This window comes from Pipistrellus kuhlii, unplaced genomic scaffold (genome assembly GCF_014108245.1).
Source record: "Pipistrellus kuhlii isolate mPipKuh1 unplaced genomic scaffold, mPipKuh1.p scaffold_m20_p_2, whole genome shotgun sequence".
Lineage (NCBI taxonomy): Eukaryota > Metazoa > Chordata > Mammalia > Chiroptera > Vespertilionidae > Pipistrellus > Pipistrellus kuhlii.
In genome coordinates, this window is record NW_023425515.1 from 153,137,598 (window position 1) to 153,149,779 (window position 12,182).

A 12,182-nucleotide genomic window follows, 5' to 3' on the forward strand; every position below is an offset into this window, starting at 1 on the left:
CTCTGCCAATCTCTAGCTCTCCTTCAGTCTCCTAAATATGCTGTTCTCTCTGCCTGGAAATTGGTACTACACATATACCTGGCTAACAACTTCTACAATTATTTTAAACATTACTTAACACAGCATGCCTTCCTTCTTGCCCTTTGTGCTTACCAGTATTCCATCTCAGCCTGTCTCTGCTTACTCCATCCTAGACCATGAGAGGCCCCCGGCTGGTGCCTGGCATACAGTTAGATCTCTATAAGGTTTTACCCAAACAATTGTCAGACCCCAGTAGACTGGCTGGTTCAGGAGCCCTGTCCTCTTTGGCTTTCATTGCACAGAGGACTTCACTCTGAAAGGCCAGGTAAGCTCCTCAAAAAGCCTTTTCCAGATCACACCAGCCCCAGAGGGGCTCCCCAAACTTTCCACTTAGTAATCAACCTGGCACTGGCTAGGACTGCCCCTGGAACTTGGTTTCCTATGGAGAAACGTAGTAGGCATCTGACGAGCAGGAACTCTGTCTTAACCCAACTCCATTTTATACTTGAGAAATAGGAATCAGTGCCTTCATACTCCAAGTACATGAGACAATATCAAGGTGAGTAAGACCCTGCCCTCACAGATGAACACAGACATACAGGTGAGGGAAGACATGTGTGCAGGTAACAATTGAACTGAGTTTCTTATAATTAGGGCCTTAGCCTCATTCTATTGGGGTATTCTCTCTGGGAACTTCAGAGATGGGATGCGCTAACCTTCCTGTGGGGTTTTTACCTACAGGGAAATGTGCTCAAGAGATTGCAGATTAGAACAGGCAGAGAACTAGATAGAAAATCTGATCCTACAGAAACAAGTGAGGTGCCTGAGACTAAAGCTCCCAGTGTGCCCTGAATGTGCCTTCTATCATTCTGCACACCTGTCATTCATTACCTCATCAGGATCTGACTTCCTTCCCCAAAGATGGACTCCACAGAGCCCTCCACCAGGACCACACTGTGTCCCCAGAGCATCACCCAGCATCTGGGGTACAGTTGAAACTCCATAAATATTTGAGGAATGAATTGATGAAAAGAAGTACAAATATCAAGGTCTTTTCATGGAGGTAAATTAAAAGAAATCTGCGAAGCACGAATGGTGCACCTCTTCAAGTTATCACTCCTATCTGATGCATCGGCATGAGGACCTTTTAAAGATGGGACGGGGGGAAATGATGCTAACCTCTACACCTGGCCTGATCATAACTTACTGGCATAGTTCCATGGGATATCAAATTGATATTCAACCTGATTCCCTATCCCGCTTTCCCAAGGCCCCATTTCCTGAGGAAGACTTTCAAAAGCAGTGACATTCTATTATATTCAGTGGTTTCACATTCTATGACCTTCCCAATTTCCCAGTAAGGTCAAGGTGGAACAGAACTGACCACTTTGCCCTTTGCCATGGTGTATAAACATGTACATCATCATCCACAGTTAGGGTGGAAAATAACTTTGCAGCCTGAGATCAACCAAAAATAACAGGTTCATGCTGTCTAGTTCTAGTGCCCATGTCTGAGTCCATAACAAAAACACACCTTTATCCCTAGTGTTTATAATGCTGATGTCAGAGGGAGTGTCCTGCCTCTTTGGCTATGATAATCCAGTGAGATAGTTGCTGTTTCTCCAACATAAACAGACTAATGTATAGTTGGTAACATTAGTAATTTCAGGGCTTGGGCTTTTCATTGCTAGTGGTTTGTTTTATTTGGGAGCCAGTTCTTCTGAAGTCTGACTCTTTTGTACCTCTTTGCAAGTAAACTTTCCTTTTTCTTTTATAAAAAGCTCATCTCTTCTCACAAAGACCTTGAGTCCCCAACTCTGGACTATGGAATGTGAGTGGCGGAAGAGTTGCAGACTGCTGCAAGGGGTGAGGTGGGGATTCTCCACTGAGGCGGGTGTTCAAACAGAAGAGCACTGACTGGTCACTTATGATTCCAGCAACACATGAAAAAATGTATCGGGTGACTTTTAAAGTTCTTTCCTTTCTAACACCAGGATTCTGTTTGTAAAAGAGGGTGCCAAATGAATAGTGCATGCTCTCGGTCATTCAACAAATGTTTGCTGAGCACCTATTATGTGCTGGGCTTTATAGGAGGCTCTGGGGATATGGTGGAGAATAAGACACGCGTGGTTCCTGTTCTCGTGGAAATTATAGTCTAGTGGAGCGAGAAGACATTAATCAAGTAATCATAAATAAATGTAAAAATTACAGCTGCAATACGAGCAACAAAGGAGAAGTGTGTGGTGCCATGGGGATCTGACCCACTCTGGAGGGTTAGAGAGGATCTCCTAAGAAACTGCCTCTGCTCTGGCCTGGGAACATGCAGGCATAAATGACCCTATACTCAGTTAAGCTATAGAATTCAAATATTTCAAAGCTTTTAGATTCACTAATATCCATACTGAGAAACTCTATAAAGGAATTGTTAGAAACATTTGCCAACAAGGGATGTAGTAGGTAGAAATTAACTCCTCGATAAGTTAGGAGAACAGAAGTTAAGTAAGTTCAGCTACATTCATTCACAGCAGTGGAGACCCATGGCTATCTAGTCTGATTTATAAAATGTTTATCTCAGAAATATTACAGAACAATTTTCTTTTTTTCAAAGAGAGAGAGAGAGAGAAAGAGCTTGTGGATTCTTCTCACGATTGCATTCTGTTTGAATAAAAAAATATATCTAAGGGAAGACAGAACCACGGTTGGCACTTAGTATTTGTTTAGTGGACTGACAAGTGAATAAACAAGCACAAAGGCTAACAGGAAATTTAAAGTCAAATATTTGGACCCAGCGGGTGTGGCTCCATGGTTGAACGTTGACCTGTGAACCAGGAGGTCATGGTTCCATTCCCGGTCGGGGCACAGACCCAGACTGGAGGCTTGATACCAAGTAGGGGGCACGCAGGAGGCCAAACAATGATTCTCTGTCATCCTTAATGTTTCTCTCTCTCCCTCTCCCTTCCTCTCTGAAGTCAATTAAAAAATATTTATATTTTTTAAAGTCAAATACTTGGGTTTAAAGAAATCAATTCCACAAATGTCACATGGGAAACTTTTCTTGCCAAATGCTCTTGAGTAAAAACTTAAAGGGGTTTAATTATCTATAACATTATATGGGCCAAACATTATTATAAAATGTCCTAAAAGCTAACATAAGTGAAGGTCTTATCAAGCACAGTTCAGAGCCCAGTTCCCTGGAAATAATCATCCCATTCTATTCCTTATCTGCCAGTCAGCCCTGGATGCTCAGTGTGCACCTGGCTTCCTAAGAGGAGCACTGGGGAACTTGGGAGCACCCAGAAGTTGGAGCTGGGTATATAAGTAAGGTGGCATGAGGGTGGCCTGGAGAAGAGAGAACCTGAGGACTGCCTTCCAGTCCTTGCAGGCCTGTCACATGAGAGAGGAGCAGCTTGTACTGTCCTGTCTCCAGGCCCACCCCCAGCCACTCAATACCAGGGATGCCTAGTTGGCTCCAGGGCTCTGACTTACCTTGACCAGTGATTCCCACATGGGCCTGTGGAGCAAGAAGTTACTAGATATATCACACACACAAAAAGAGGAAGGCACTTAACTATGTTTAGCTAAAATTATACAGACAGGATTTCTTACAGGAGAATCTTTTGGAATCTTCCTATGCTAACAATGTGAATTGCCAAGACAGAGAGGTGTATCCAATTTTCCCAATCATCTCTGAACTCAGAACCCTCTCATGGGAAACTTTGTTCTAGACTTCCAAACACCCTGGGAAACCTTGTTCTAGACTCTTCACTTTCATTTGAAACAGGTACATGGAGTTAGAACACCAAAGATTTAGACATAGTGTTTGCCTTCAAAGACAGCTTCATCTGTAAAGAAGAGTGACTGGTACCAAGCTTGCTCTGGGTAACACTGGGGGGAATTTCATGGGAAGAGACTACCTCACAGGTTCACTGGCTATTCACTTAGTGTCCTGTGGAGTAATGTAGCATCACCCATATTTTATGAGGTAGGAAAGAACTAAGTGGTACCCTAAGTGGACCTTGGGAAATCATCCAGCCTTCTTTGTGGACACTTTGTTCAATGCTACAACTCTTTCATCATTCTTAATATCCTCCAATTCTATCAAGCCAATTCATTACCAAAAAGTATTGCCACTCCCTCAAGGATATTCAATTGCTTATCTTATATAATAAAGAGGTAATGTGCAAATTGACCATCACTCCAACACAAAAGATGGCCATCCTCATACGGTCAAAGATGGCTGTCTCATGTGGACACAAGATGGCCAGCAGGGGAGGATAGTTGGGAGAAACCAGGCCTGAAAGAGAGAGCAGTTGGGTTCGACCAGGCCTGCAGGGGAGGGTAGTGGGGGGGACGGGACCCAGGCCTATAGAGTAGGGCAGTTGAGGGGGACCAGGCCTGCAGGGAAGGGTAGTTGGGGGGAACCAAGCCTGAAAGAGAGGGTAGTTGGGAGGGACCAGGCCTGCAGGGGAGGGAAGTCAGGAGCAACCAGGCTGGCAAGGGAGGGCAGTTAGGGGTGACCAGACCTGCAAGGGAGGGCCATTAGGGGCAACTAGGCCAGCAGGACAGGCAGTTAGGGGCAATCGGGCTGGCAGAAAAGTAGTTAGGCATTGATCAGGCTGTCAGGGGAGTGTGTGGGGGCCAGATCACGGTCCCTCAGAGAGCTGGAGGGCCGGACTATATGAACTACTAATTCCTACTGTAACACCTCGGCTGCGCTCACTGCCCAAAAAACCTGGCGGGCCGGATCAGACTCCTCTGCGGGCCGCATGTGGCCCGCGGGCTGTAGTTTGAAGACGCCTGGTAGGGGGTGATCAGGCTGGCAGGCAGAAGCAATTAGGGGCAATCAGGCAGGCAGGCAGGCAGACAGGCGATTGGGAGCCAGCAGTCCTGCATTGTGTGAGGGATGTCCCAGATTGGATAGGGTGCAGGCTGGGCTGAGGAAACCGTCCTCCCCCCTGTGCATGAATTTTGTGCACTGGGCCTCTAGCAACTTTATAAATAGGTGTCTCAAAATTCCCACCCTGCCCCAGAACTTGCGGGATAATAAATGAAATTAGCATTCTATTCTGTTTAACCTCAAATGAACTGCAACTCAATGGCAAGATTCATAAAACACTAGATTTTGGTCTTCTTTTCTTTGCAAAAGAATGGAAGTAGAATACTGAAGGACAAAGAAGATTGGTCTTTTTACTTCAAAATATGGGGTAGAGGGAATAGGAGGAGGAGAAATATGGCCACTGAAGAACCTTGCAACCTAGCTGGAGACTAACACATAGGAAAGGGCCACACATTGAAATGGATGCTTGGAAAGGGAGATCGATGTAGTAGGATAGGGTAGTGGGGAAGGTCACAAAGGTGAGAATTCAGATAAACATCGGATAGGCAAAGAAGAGGGAGAGCACAGAAAGTGAGGTTTAAGGGTGTTGGGACATCCCCTAAGCATCCCACATCCCCTCTTGCATTGTACCACAATTTACACATACATCCTCATGGTCAAGAAAGTAGTTTTTAATTTCTTGATCACCTAGCAACTTATTAGATAGTTCCACCCTAATGGTCTCCCTTCATTTAACCTTAATAAATCACAACTCGTAGCTATAGAAAACCTGGGCCTATTAAAGAGAATGATTTAATGCTGTGCTAAAACCTTAAATAAAAATGAAAAACTGACTTGCACTACCATATTTCTTCCTAGAAATGAAAACATTTATAAAGGTTTCCTTGACCACTGAGGGAAGAAAAGTATGTTTATCACTCTGTTAAGTCCCCACAGACCCAATGACCAGGCTGCCGGGGAGGCCCCCAAGTTTCCTGTCTCAGTAGAGGTGATCCTCCTGAAATTAAAATTAGCCCTCCTCGGCGGAACGTGCTTGCTGCGTTTCAAATGTGTACACTTCATCAGGGTTGTTATAAATAAGTTGCATCCTGATTTAGGACACATCAGCTACCGTAGCTATTTCAGTGCGGCCCTCGCAGTCTAAGCTTACACCGCAGGTGGTGTTGACAGGAAAAGAAAGGGGTAGCACAGGGCTGCGCACTTACCGGTCCCGAAGCTCTCCTCCCCACAGAGGGACAGTTTGCCAGCATCCATCAAATTCCCAAAAAACTTCCAACCAGTGGGGGTCTCATACAAAGCGATCTTTGTAGCATTGGCCACCCTTCAAAGGCATGAAATCAGAGTTACATCACAGTGGGACCGTTAGCATAGCAGTGTGAGGGAGGGGAAATAGCAACCATTATTGTAATCAAGGGTCCCATTTAGTGCAGCTCAGAGGTAGACACGATTGTAGGATTGGTGGAAAATCGTCAGAGAAAACTTGTGCACAATGGGCTATTCTATGTGGACTCAGACGAGGGGGCAGAAGAAGAAGAAGAAAGAATTAGTTCAGCTCACTGACTTTCATATCTTAGAAGAAGCAACAGGAGCAAAATGTGAAAGCTTGTTTTGGGGGCTATTTAAACGCACGTGTTTTGGAGACAGTCAGCATCGATAACTATTCTATAAAGAACAAAAGAATGGTGTTTTGGTGTACTTATAATGACAAAACAATAGAACATGCGGTCTAGGAGGTCAGCGTTTTACAGAGAAAGAAAGAGGGTGCAGAATGTTGTGTGATCAGCCCTGGCCGGTTTGGCTCGGTGGATGGAGAATCGGGCTACAGACTTGGGGGTTCCAGGTTCGATTCCAGTCAGGGGCATGTACTTTGGTTGAGGGGAACATCCCCAGTGGGGGGTGTGAAGGAGGCAGCTGATTGATGTTTCTCTCTCATCGATATTTCTGATTCTCTATCCCTCTCCCTTCCTCTCTGTAAAATCAATAAAATATATTTAAAAAAAAAAAAAAAAAAAAGGATATTGTGTGATCAGCCCAAGGTCACACAGCTGGGATGCCCTGGGCCTGCTATTCAGCTGCCAGTCGAATGTTCCTTCCATTTCAACAGAAGGCCCTGCAAACACAGTGCCCAGCAGGCTCTCCCACTGGCACCAGTTTCATCCCACTGACCCGTGGTCCCCTGACCCCTCCAACACATCTTCTACTTCTCCCTATGCTTCTTTAGATTATTTAAAACTTTCTTTAAGTGACTTCTTTTTAGATGCCTTGCCCTTCGAACAGGAAGTTACCACAATTCATTCACTGTTTTGGTGAGGTTTGCTTTCCAGAACGTGTGCCTGATGCTGACAAAACAGTGTCGAGTTTCGATTCTAACACTTGAGGAAAATGATATCTAAGATTCTGAAAACTGGGAAGCACAATGAACTTCTAACTGGGTAATGAGGCGTTTCTATTGTGACTCCATGTATGGATTATCAATTTTTCCAGAAGTTGGAATTAAACTGTTCTTGGATGATGCAGAAAGTATTTCAAGATCTGAAAGGTCTGATGTACAGTGATGTGGCCACACACCAGCTCATGAGTTTAGGTGGAGGATGCAGAGGCAGACGCCCTGGGTTCTGATCCAAGCTCCTATTTAGCGGTGGGGTCCTAGGCAAGACAGCCAGCTTCTTTTTTGGTTTCTTCTTCTTAAAAATAAGGATTTCTATGCCATAGCTTGTTTGGCTCAGGGGAGAGTGTTGGCCCTGAGGACTCAAGAGGCCCGGGTTCGATTAGGCTCAAGGGCATGTACTTAGGTTGCAGGCTCAGTCCCTGGCTCTGGTCAGGGCTCATGCAGGAGGCTACTAATTGATGTGTCTCTCTCACATTGATGTTTCTCTTTTATATCTCTCCCACTCCCTTTCACTCTCTCTAAAAATCAATGGAAAAATATCCTCGGGTGAGGATTAACAAGAAAAAAAATAAAGATTGCTGTGAGGATCAATTGAGATGGTGAATGTCAAAAAGCACTGTGTAAACCACAAACCATTACATGAATATTAATCATTATTCTCTTGTTAGTGACATCAGCACTGTTCTGTAACACACACACACATACACACAAAACCCACAATAGAAAACTGCTACCTGGCCCAGTGGTTAGGAGCAAAGATTCTGGGTTTAAGTCCTGACTTAGCCTTTTACTAACTGGATGACCTTGGGTGTGCGACTTAACTTCTTTGTCCCTCTTGTTTTCCCACTTGTAAAGTGGGGTTTATATAATAGCATTTACCCCATGGGGTTGGTCTGAGAATTAATGACTTATGCTTAGCATATTAAGTATTCAGTGTCGAGGTAATTCTCAATTAATATTAGTTATTATTATAAGAGCCTAGATATATGCTTTCTGTTTTCCTACCTGCTCTGGCCTTTTATTCATTCTGTTGTTCTTTATTCATTCATTCAGCATTTACTGGGCACCTAACGTTCTAGTTAACATTCTCCCTGGTTGGCCCTCATTTGTTATTTATTACTGATATTTTTTCAATAATTTTAGATCTGATCTTATAAAGCTTTTACAAACAAGGTTATATATAATAAGTAAATAAGATATCCACTGTTTATTGTCACGGGGTCCTTTCTCATAAAAACTGAATGTAATTTTTTTTTAACTATTTGAGCTTTCAGTTTATTTCGATTTTTGATAAGTGAACATTTTCTGTGTTTGTATGTGCGTGGGTATCCAATGAGGGAGGGGACGGGGAATGCTTCTCTGAAACACTGATCTTACTTCAGACTGCTCTTTCCCCGCACTCTGCACATTGCTAACAGAAGTGGCTCTTCAGAATAATGTCTTGACTACAGTGGGAGGGCCATCCATTCATTTATTCATTAACATTCCATCATTCATTTTCTAAACTGTGTGTGTGTGTGTGTGTGTGTGTGTGTCCTATTACCTACATGCTAGGCACACTATGGTCAGGTGGAGTTTAGGATGGTGAATTAGTCTTTTCTCTGTAGAAGTTTACAGTCCAGGAGGGCAGCTAGTCAAGTACACAGGCTACCAGAACACAGCGTGGTACATGCTGTAGTGGAAGAAGTGCAAGATGCTAAGGGATCACAGAGACATCTCACCCAGAAAAAACTGCACCCATTCCTTCCTAAAATAAGCACTTACTTAGCATCAGATGCCCTGGCTGGAAGGGGAGGAAGAGTGTTCCAAGCACAGAAAAGGGCCTGCCGAGGGCTAAGGGAGCGGAGAGACCTACCTGTCCAGGGCCCCGCTGGTGGGCATGCTGCGTGCCAAGCCGCGGACCCCGGTTTGCTGGAAGTATGGAATGCTGAAGATGTTGGCAGCAATGACAGCCACGGAGTCCGAAGGGTTCACAAAGAAGCCGTGCTTGCCCAGAATCATGTTTCGATCCTTTGAGAGAGAGGGGGTTTCAAAGGAAGAACTTTTAGTCAAACTGTGGAAGAAATCAAACTATCCCAGATGGTGGGAGCAGGAGGGGGAATGGGAACTTTAAATTATAAAACCTAAAACTGATACACTTATTCAGTGTGGGTTCTAAACACCGGATTTTGTTTCGAATGGATCTGTACAGTACCACTGGGCCAAAGAGCTCAAACTGCTTTCAATGAAAGTGCAGGCCAGCTCCTTCTCAGCCGAATACCCTGTTCTCCCTCCAGAGGCCGGCTGACTTTAACCTCCCAGACCTTTCCTAAACCCTGGAACCAATCACCTCTCTACCAGAGGACAGGAGAGACAGAAACAAGAATGGAAATGTTGGCTGTTTATACAGTTTGGTAGGCCTGTCTGGCATCCTGTCTGGCATCCTTTGAGGAACAAAGCAGATTTCTTCAAGGAAGGGCTTCTAAACCATGGCCCGTCCATTTGGTGCAGAACCAACAAGGCATGCTGCCACCATCCCTGCTTCCTCGGTGCCTGATATGCAGAAAGTTCTAGAACATGGGGAAGAGAAACTCCCATCATACACTGCCTCAGAAAGATGCATTGCTCCAGACCCCTTCAATTTCCCCAAATTTTGATATGGGAAAACTTGTATTTCAGGAAAATAATAAATCTAGCTAATGTCAAAGAACAACAAGCAACAATAAAGAATATACATATTTTCAATGGGGTAGACATGTGTAGTGCCTATTATCTCTGAGATATCAAGAATACAAACCTAAAACACAATTCCTCCTTGTCTGGTATACATATGTTCACCAATGTAAATAAAAGAGTGGGTATTAAAAGTCTTAATTATAGAGAGGGAATAAAAGGTTAATGCTCTCATTATAGTTCCATCATTCAGCTATTGTAAATGAATGATTGGGGATATTATATTTCCAAAATCCTTCCCAGAGATTGGATAAGTAACTAGCTGTTAGTTGAGAACAGAAACCTATCTTAGGATAGGTATCTAGAACCCAGCCAGCTCATGAATCAGTAGTCATTAGATCATAACAAGACCCTAAATATCCTCCCACTCTTAGCAAACATAAATGTATGAAATAAAAAATATGGGTTGCCCGGCCTGTGTAACTCAGTGGTTGAGGATTGACCCATGAACCAGGAGGTCACAGTTCGATTCCAGTCAGGGCACGTGTCCGGGTTGCAGACTCCAACCCCAGAGTGGGTGTGCAGGAGGCAGTCGATCAATGATTCTCTTTCACCATTGACGTTTCTATCTCTCCCTCTCTCTCTCCCTTGCTCTCTCTGAGATCCATAAAAATATATTTTAAAAAAAGAAAATATGTGTTAATTTCAAGGACTCTTATTTCTGTTTGAGAAGGTCTTTCAATTATTTAGCCCTGACCCCAGGTGCAATGAAAGATCTTGACTCTTACTCACTAGGCCCACAGGGTCAGGCAGGTGCAGCCCACTTTCCCCCTCTGCAGGATCAGGCCTAGCCTGCGTCAGAGTTCCCTTAAAGGGACCTGTACCCACCCCATCTCCATCAAAGGCAGCCCCGAAGTCATGCTCTCCTGTCTTCATGGTCTCCACCAGGTCAGCGGCGTAGGTGAGGTTGGGGTCAGGGTGGTGGCCTCCGAAGTCCTCCAGAGGAACGCAGTTGACTGCCGAGTTGGCAGGGGCGCCGAGCTCTTCGCAGAGGATCTTCTTTACATACGGCCCCACCACTGCGGCCAGCAAGAAATGAAGACTCAGAAAATAAGGCTTATGAAAGCCCATGAGGGTTGGGGGACGAGGTAGAAAATGGCATGCACGACAATGAGAATGTGCAAACTGTAGGCAGGAGCTAGCGGACACATAAGCCCGGCTGGAGTTCTACAAACAGGAGTAATGAGAGATTAGGTCGGAAAGGGTGGGGACAGTTGATGAAGGAAAGAGTGGGGACAAGGGAAGGAGCTGACCATCATGAAGGCCCTAAGACATACCTGTGCCAGACACTTCCCGACCGTTTGCTCACTCAGTCCCTGAAAAGCCCACAGGTGGCACAGCTCAGTGTGTAAGAGCATGGACTCTGAAATCGGAGTGCCTGGGTTCAAACCCCAGCTCTGCCAATCGCCAGCTGTGTAATTCTGGGCAAGTTACTTAGTCTCTTTGTGCCTTTGTCTCCTCTATCTGCATAATGAGGATAATTGTAATAACTATCTAGCTGGGTGAAGTGAGTTAATAAATATGAAACACTAAAAACAGTACCGGCACATGGTATAAATGTTTGCATTATGATTATCACCTTATATAAAAGAAAACTAAGGTTCTGATATGAAGCTGTTTGCCCAAACTTACCCAGTAGGAGTGGGAACTGGGATTCAGAGCCCTAATCTTTCTACTCCAACCGTTATCTGACAAACTGATTAAAAGAGTGCAAAGACAGTAACTACAACAATGAACATCAGGAAAAACTAGCCCCATACTTTATGGTGACATCTAGTATAACTACCAAGAAATTCATCTCTAAAATACTGAGAACGTGTTTTCCTCAAAGAAGGTACTGACACCAATACACTGTGTTGCAGAGATCAGCACAGGATAGAATGTGCATCTCCCATTAGGACCACATGTTAAGGAAGCTGTTGACACAACAGAATGAGATCTAGGTGGCCAAGGCTATAAGGGATGTAGAAACGGAGGCATTAGAGCAGTGTTTTTCAACCTTTTTTGGGCAAAGGCACACTTGTTTCATGAAAAAAATCACGAGGCACACCACCATTAGAAAATGTTAAAAAATTTAACTCTGTGCCTATATTGACTATATATAAAGTAATTCTCTTGAATAGGAATCAAATAAACACAAAGAAAGTATTTTATAATTATTTTATTATGAAATATTAAGTAAACAAAATAGTGAAAAATTATAAAATTCTTGTCTTGTCTGCA

General features: G+C 44.1%; 1 protein-coding gene across 3 annotated transcripts in view; it reads right to left on the bottom strand.

The window, feature by feature from the left end:
- PGM1 (phosphoglucomutase 1) overlaps nucleotides 1-12,182 on the bottom strand; it is a 57,913-nt gene that overhangs the window by 16,676 nt on the left and 29,055 nt on the right. For all 3 annotated transcript variants that reach the window (XR_004989189.1, XM_036445309.2, XM_036445308.1), the window contains exons 5-7: nucleotides 10,788-10,978; nucleotides 9,103-9,257; nucleotides 6,064-6,179 (exon numbers count right to left, since the gene is read on the bottom strand). Coding sequence is in view for 2 of the 3 variants with exons in the window: in XM_036445309.2 (XP_036301202.1) it covers nucleotides 6,064-6,179; nucleotides 9,103-9,257; nucleotides 10,788-10,978 (462 nt within the window). In the remaining variant the exon portion in view is untranslated. The remainder of the gene's footprint in view (nucleotides 1-6,063; nucleotides 6,180-9,102; nucleotides 9,258-10,787; nucleotides 10,979-12,182) is intronic.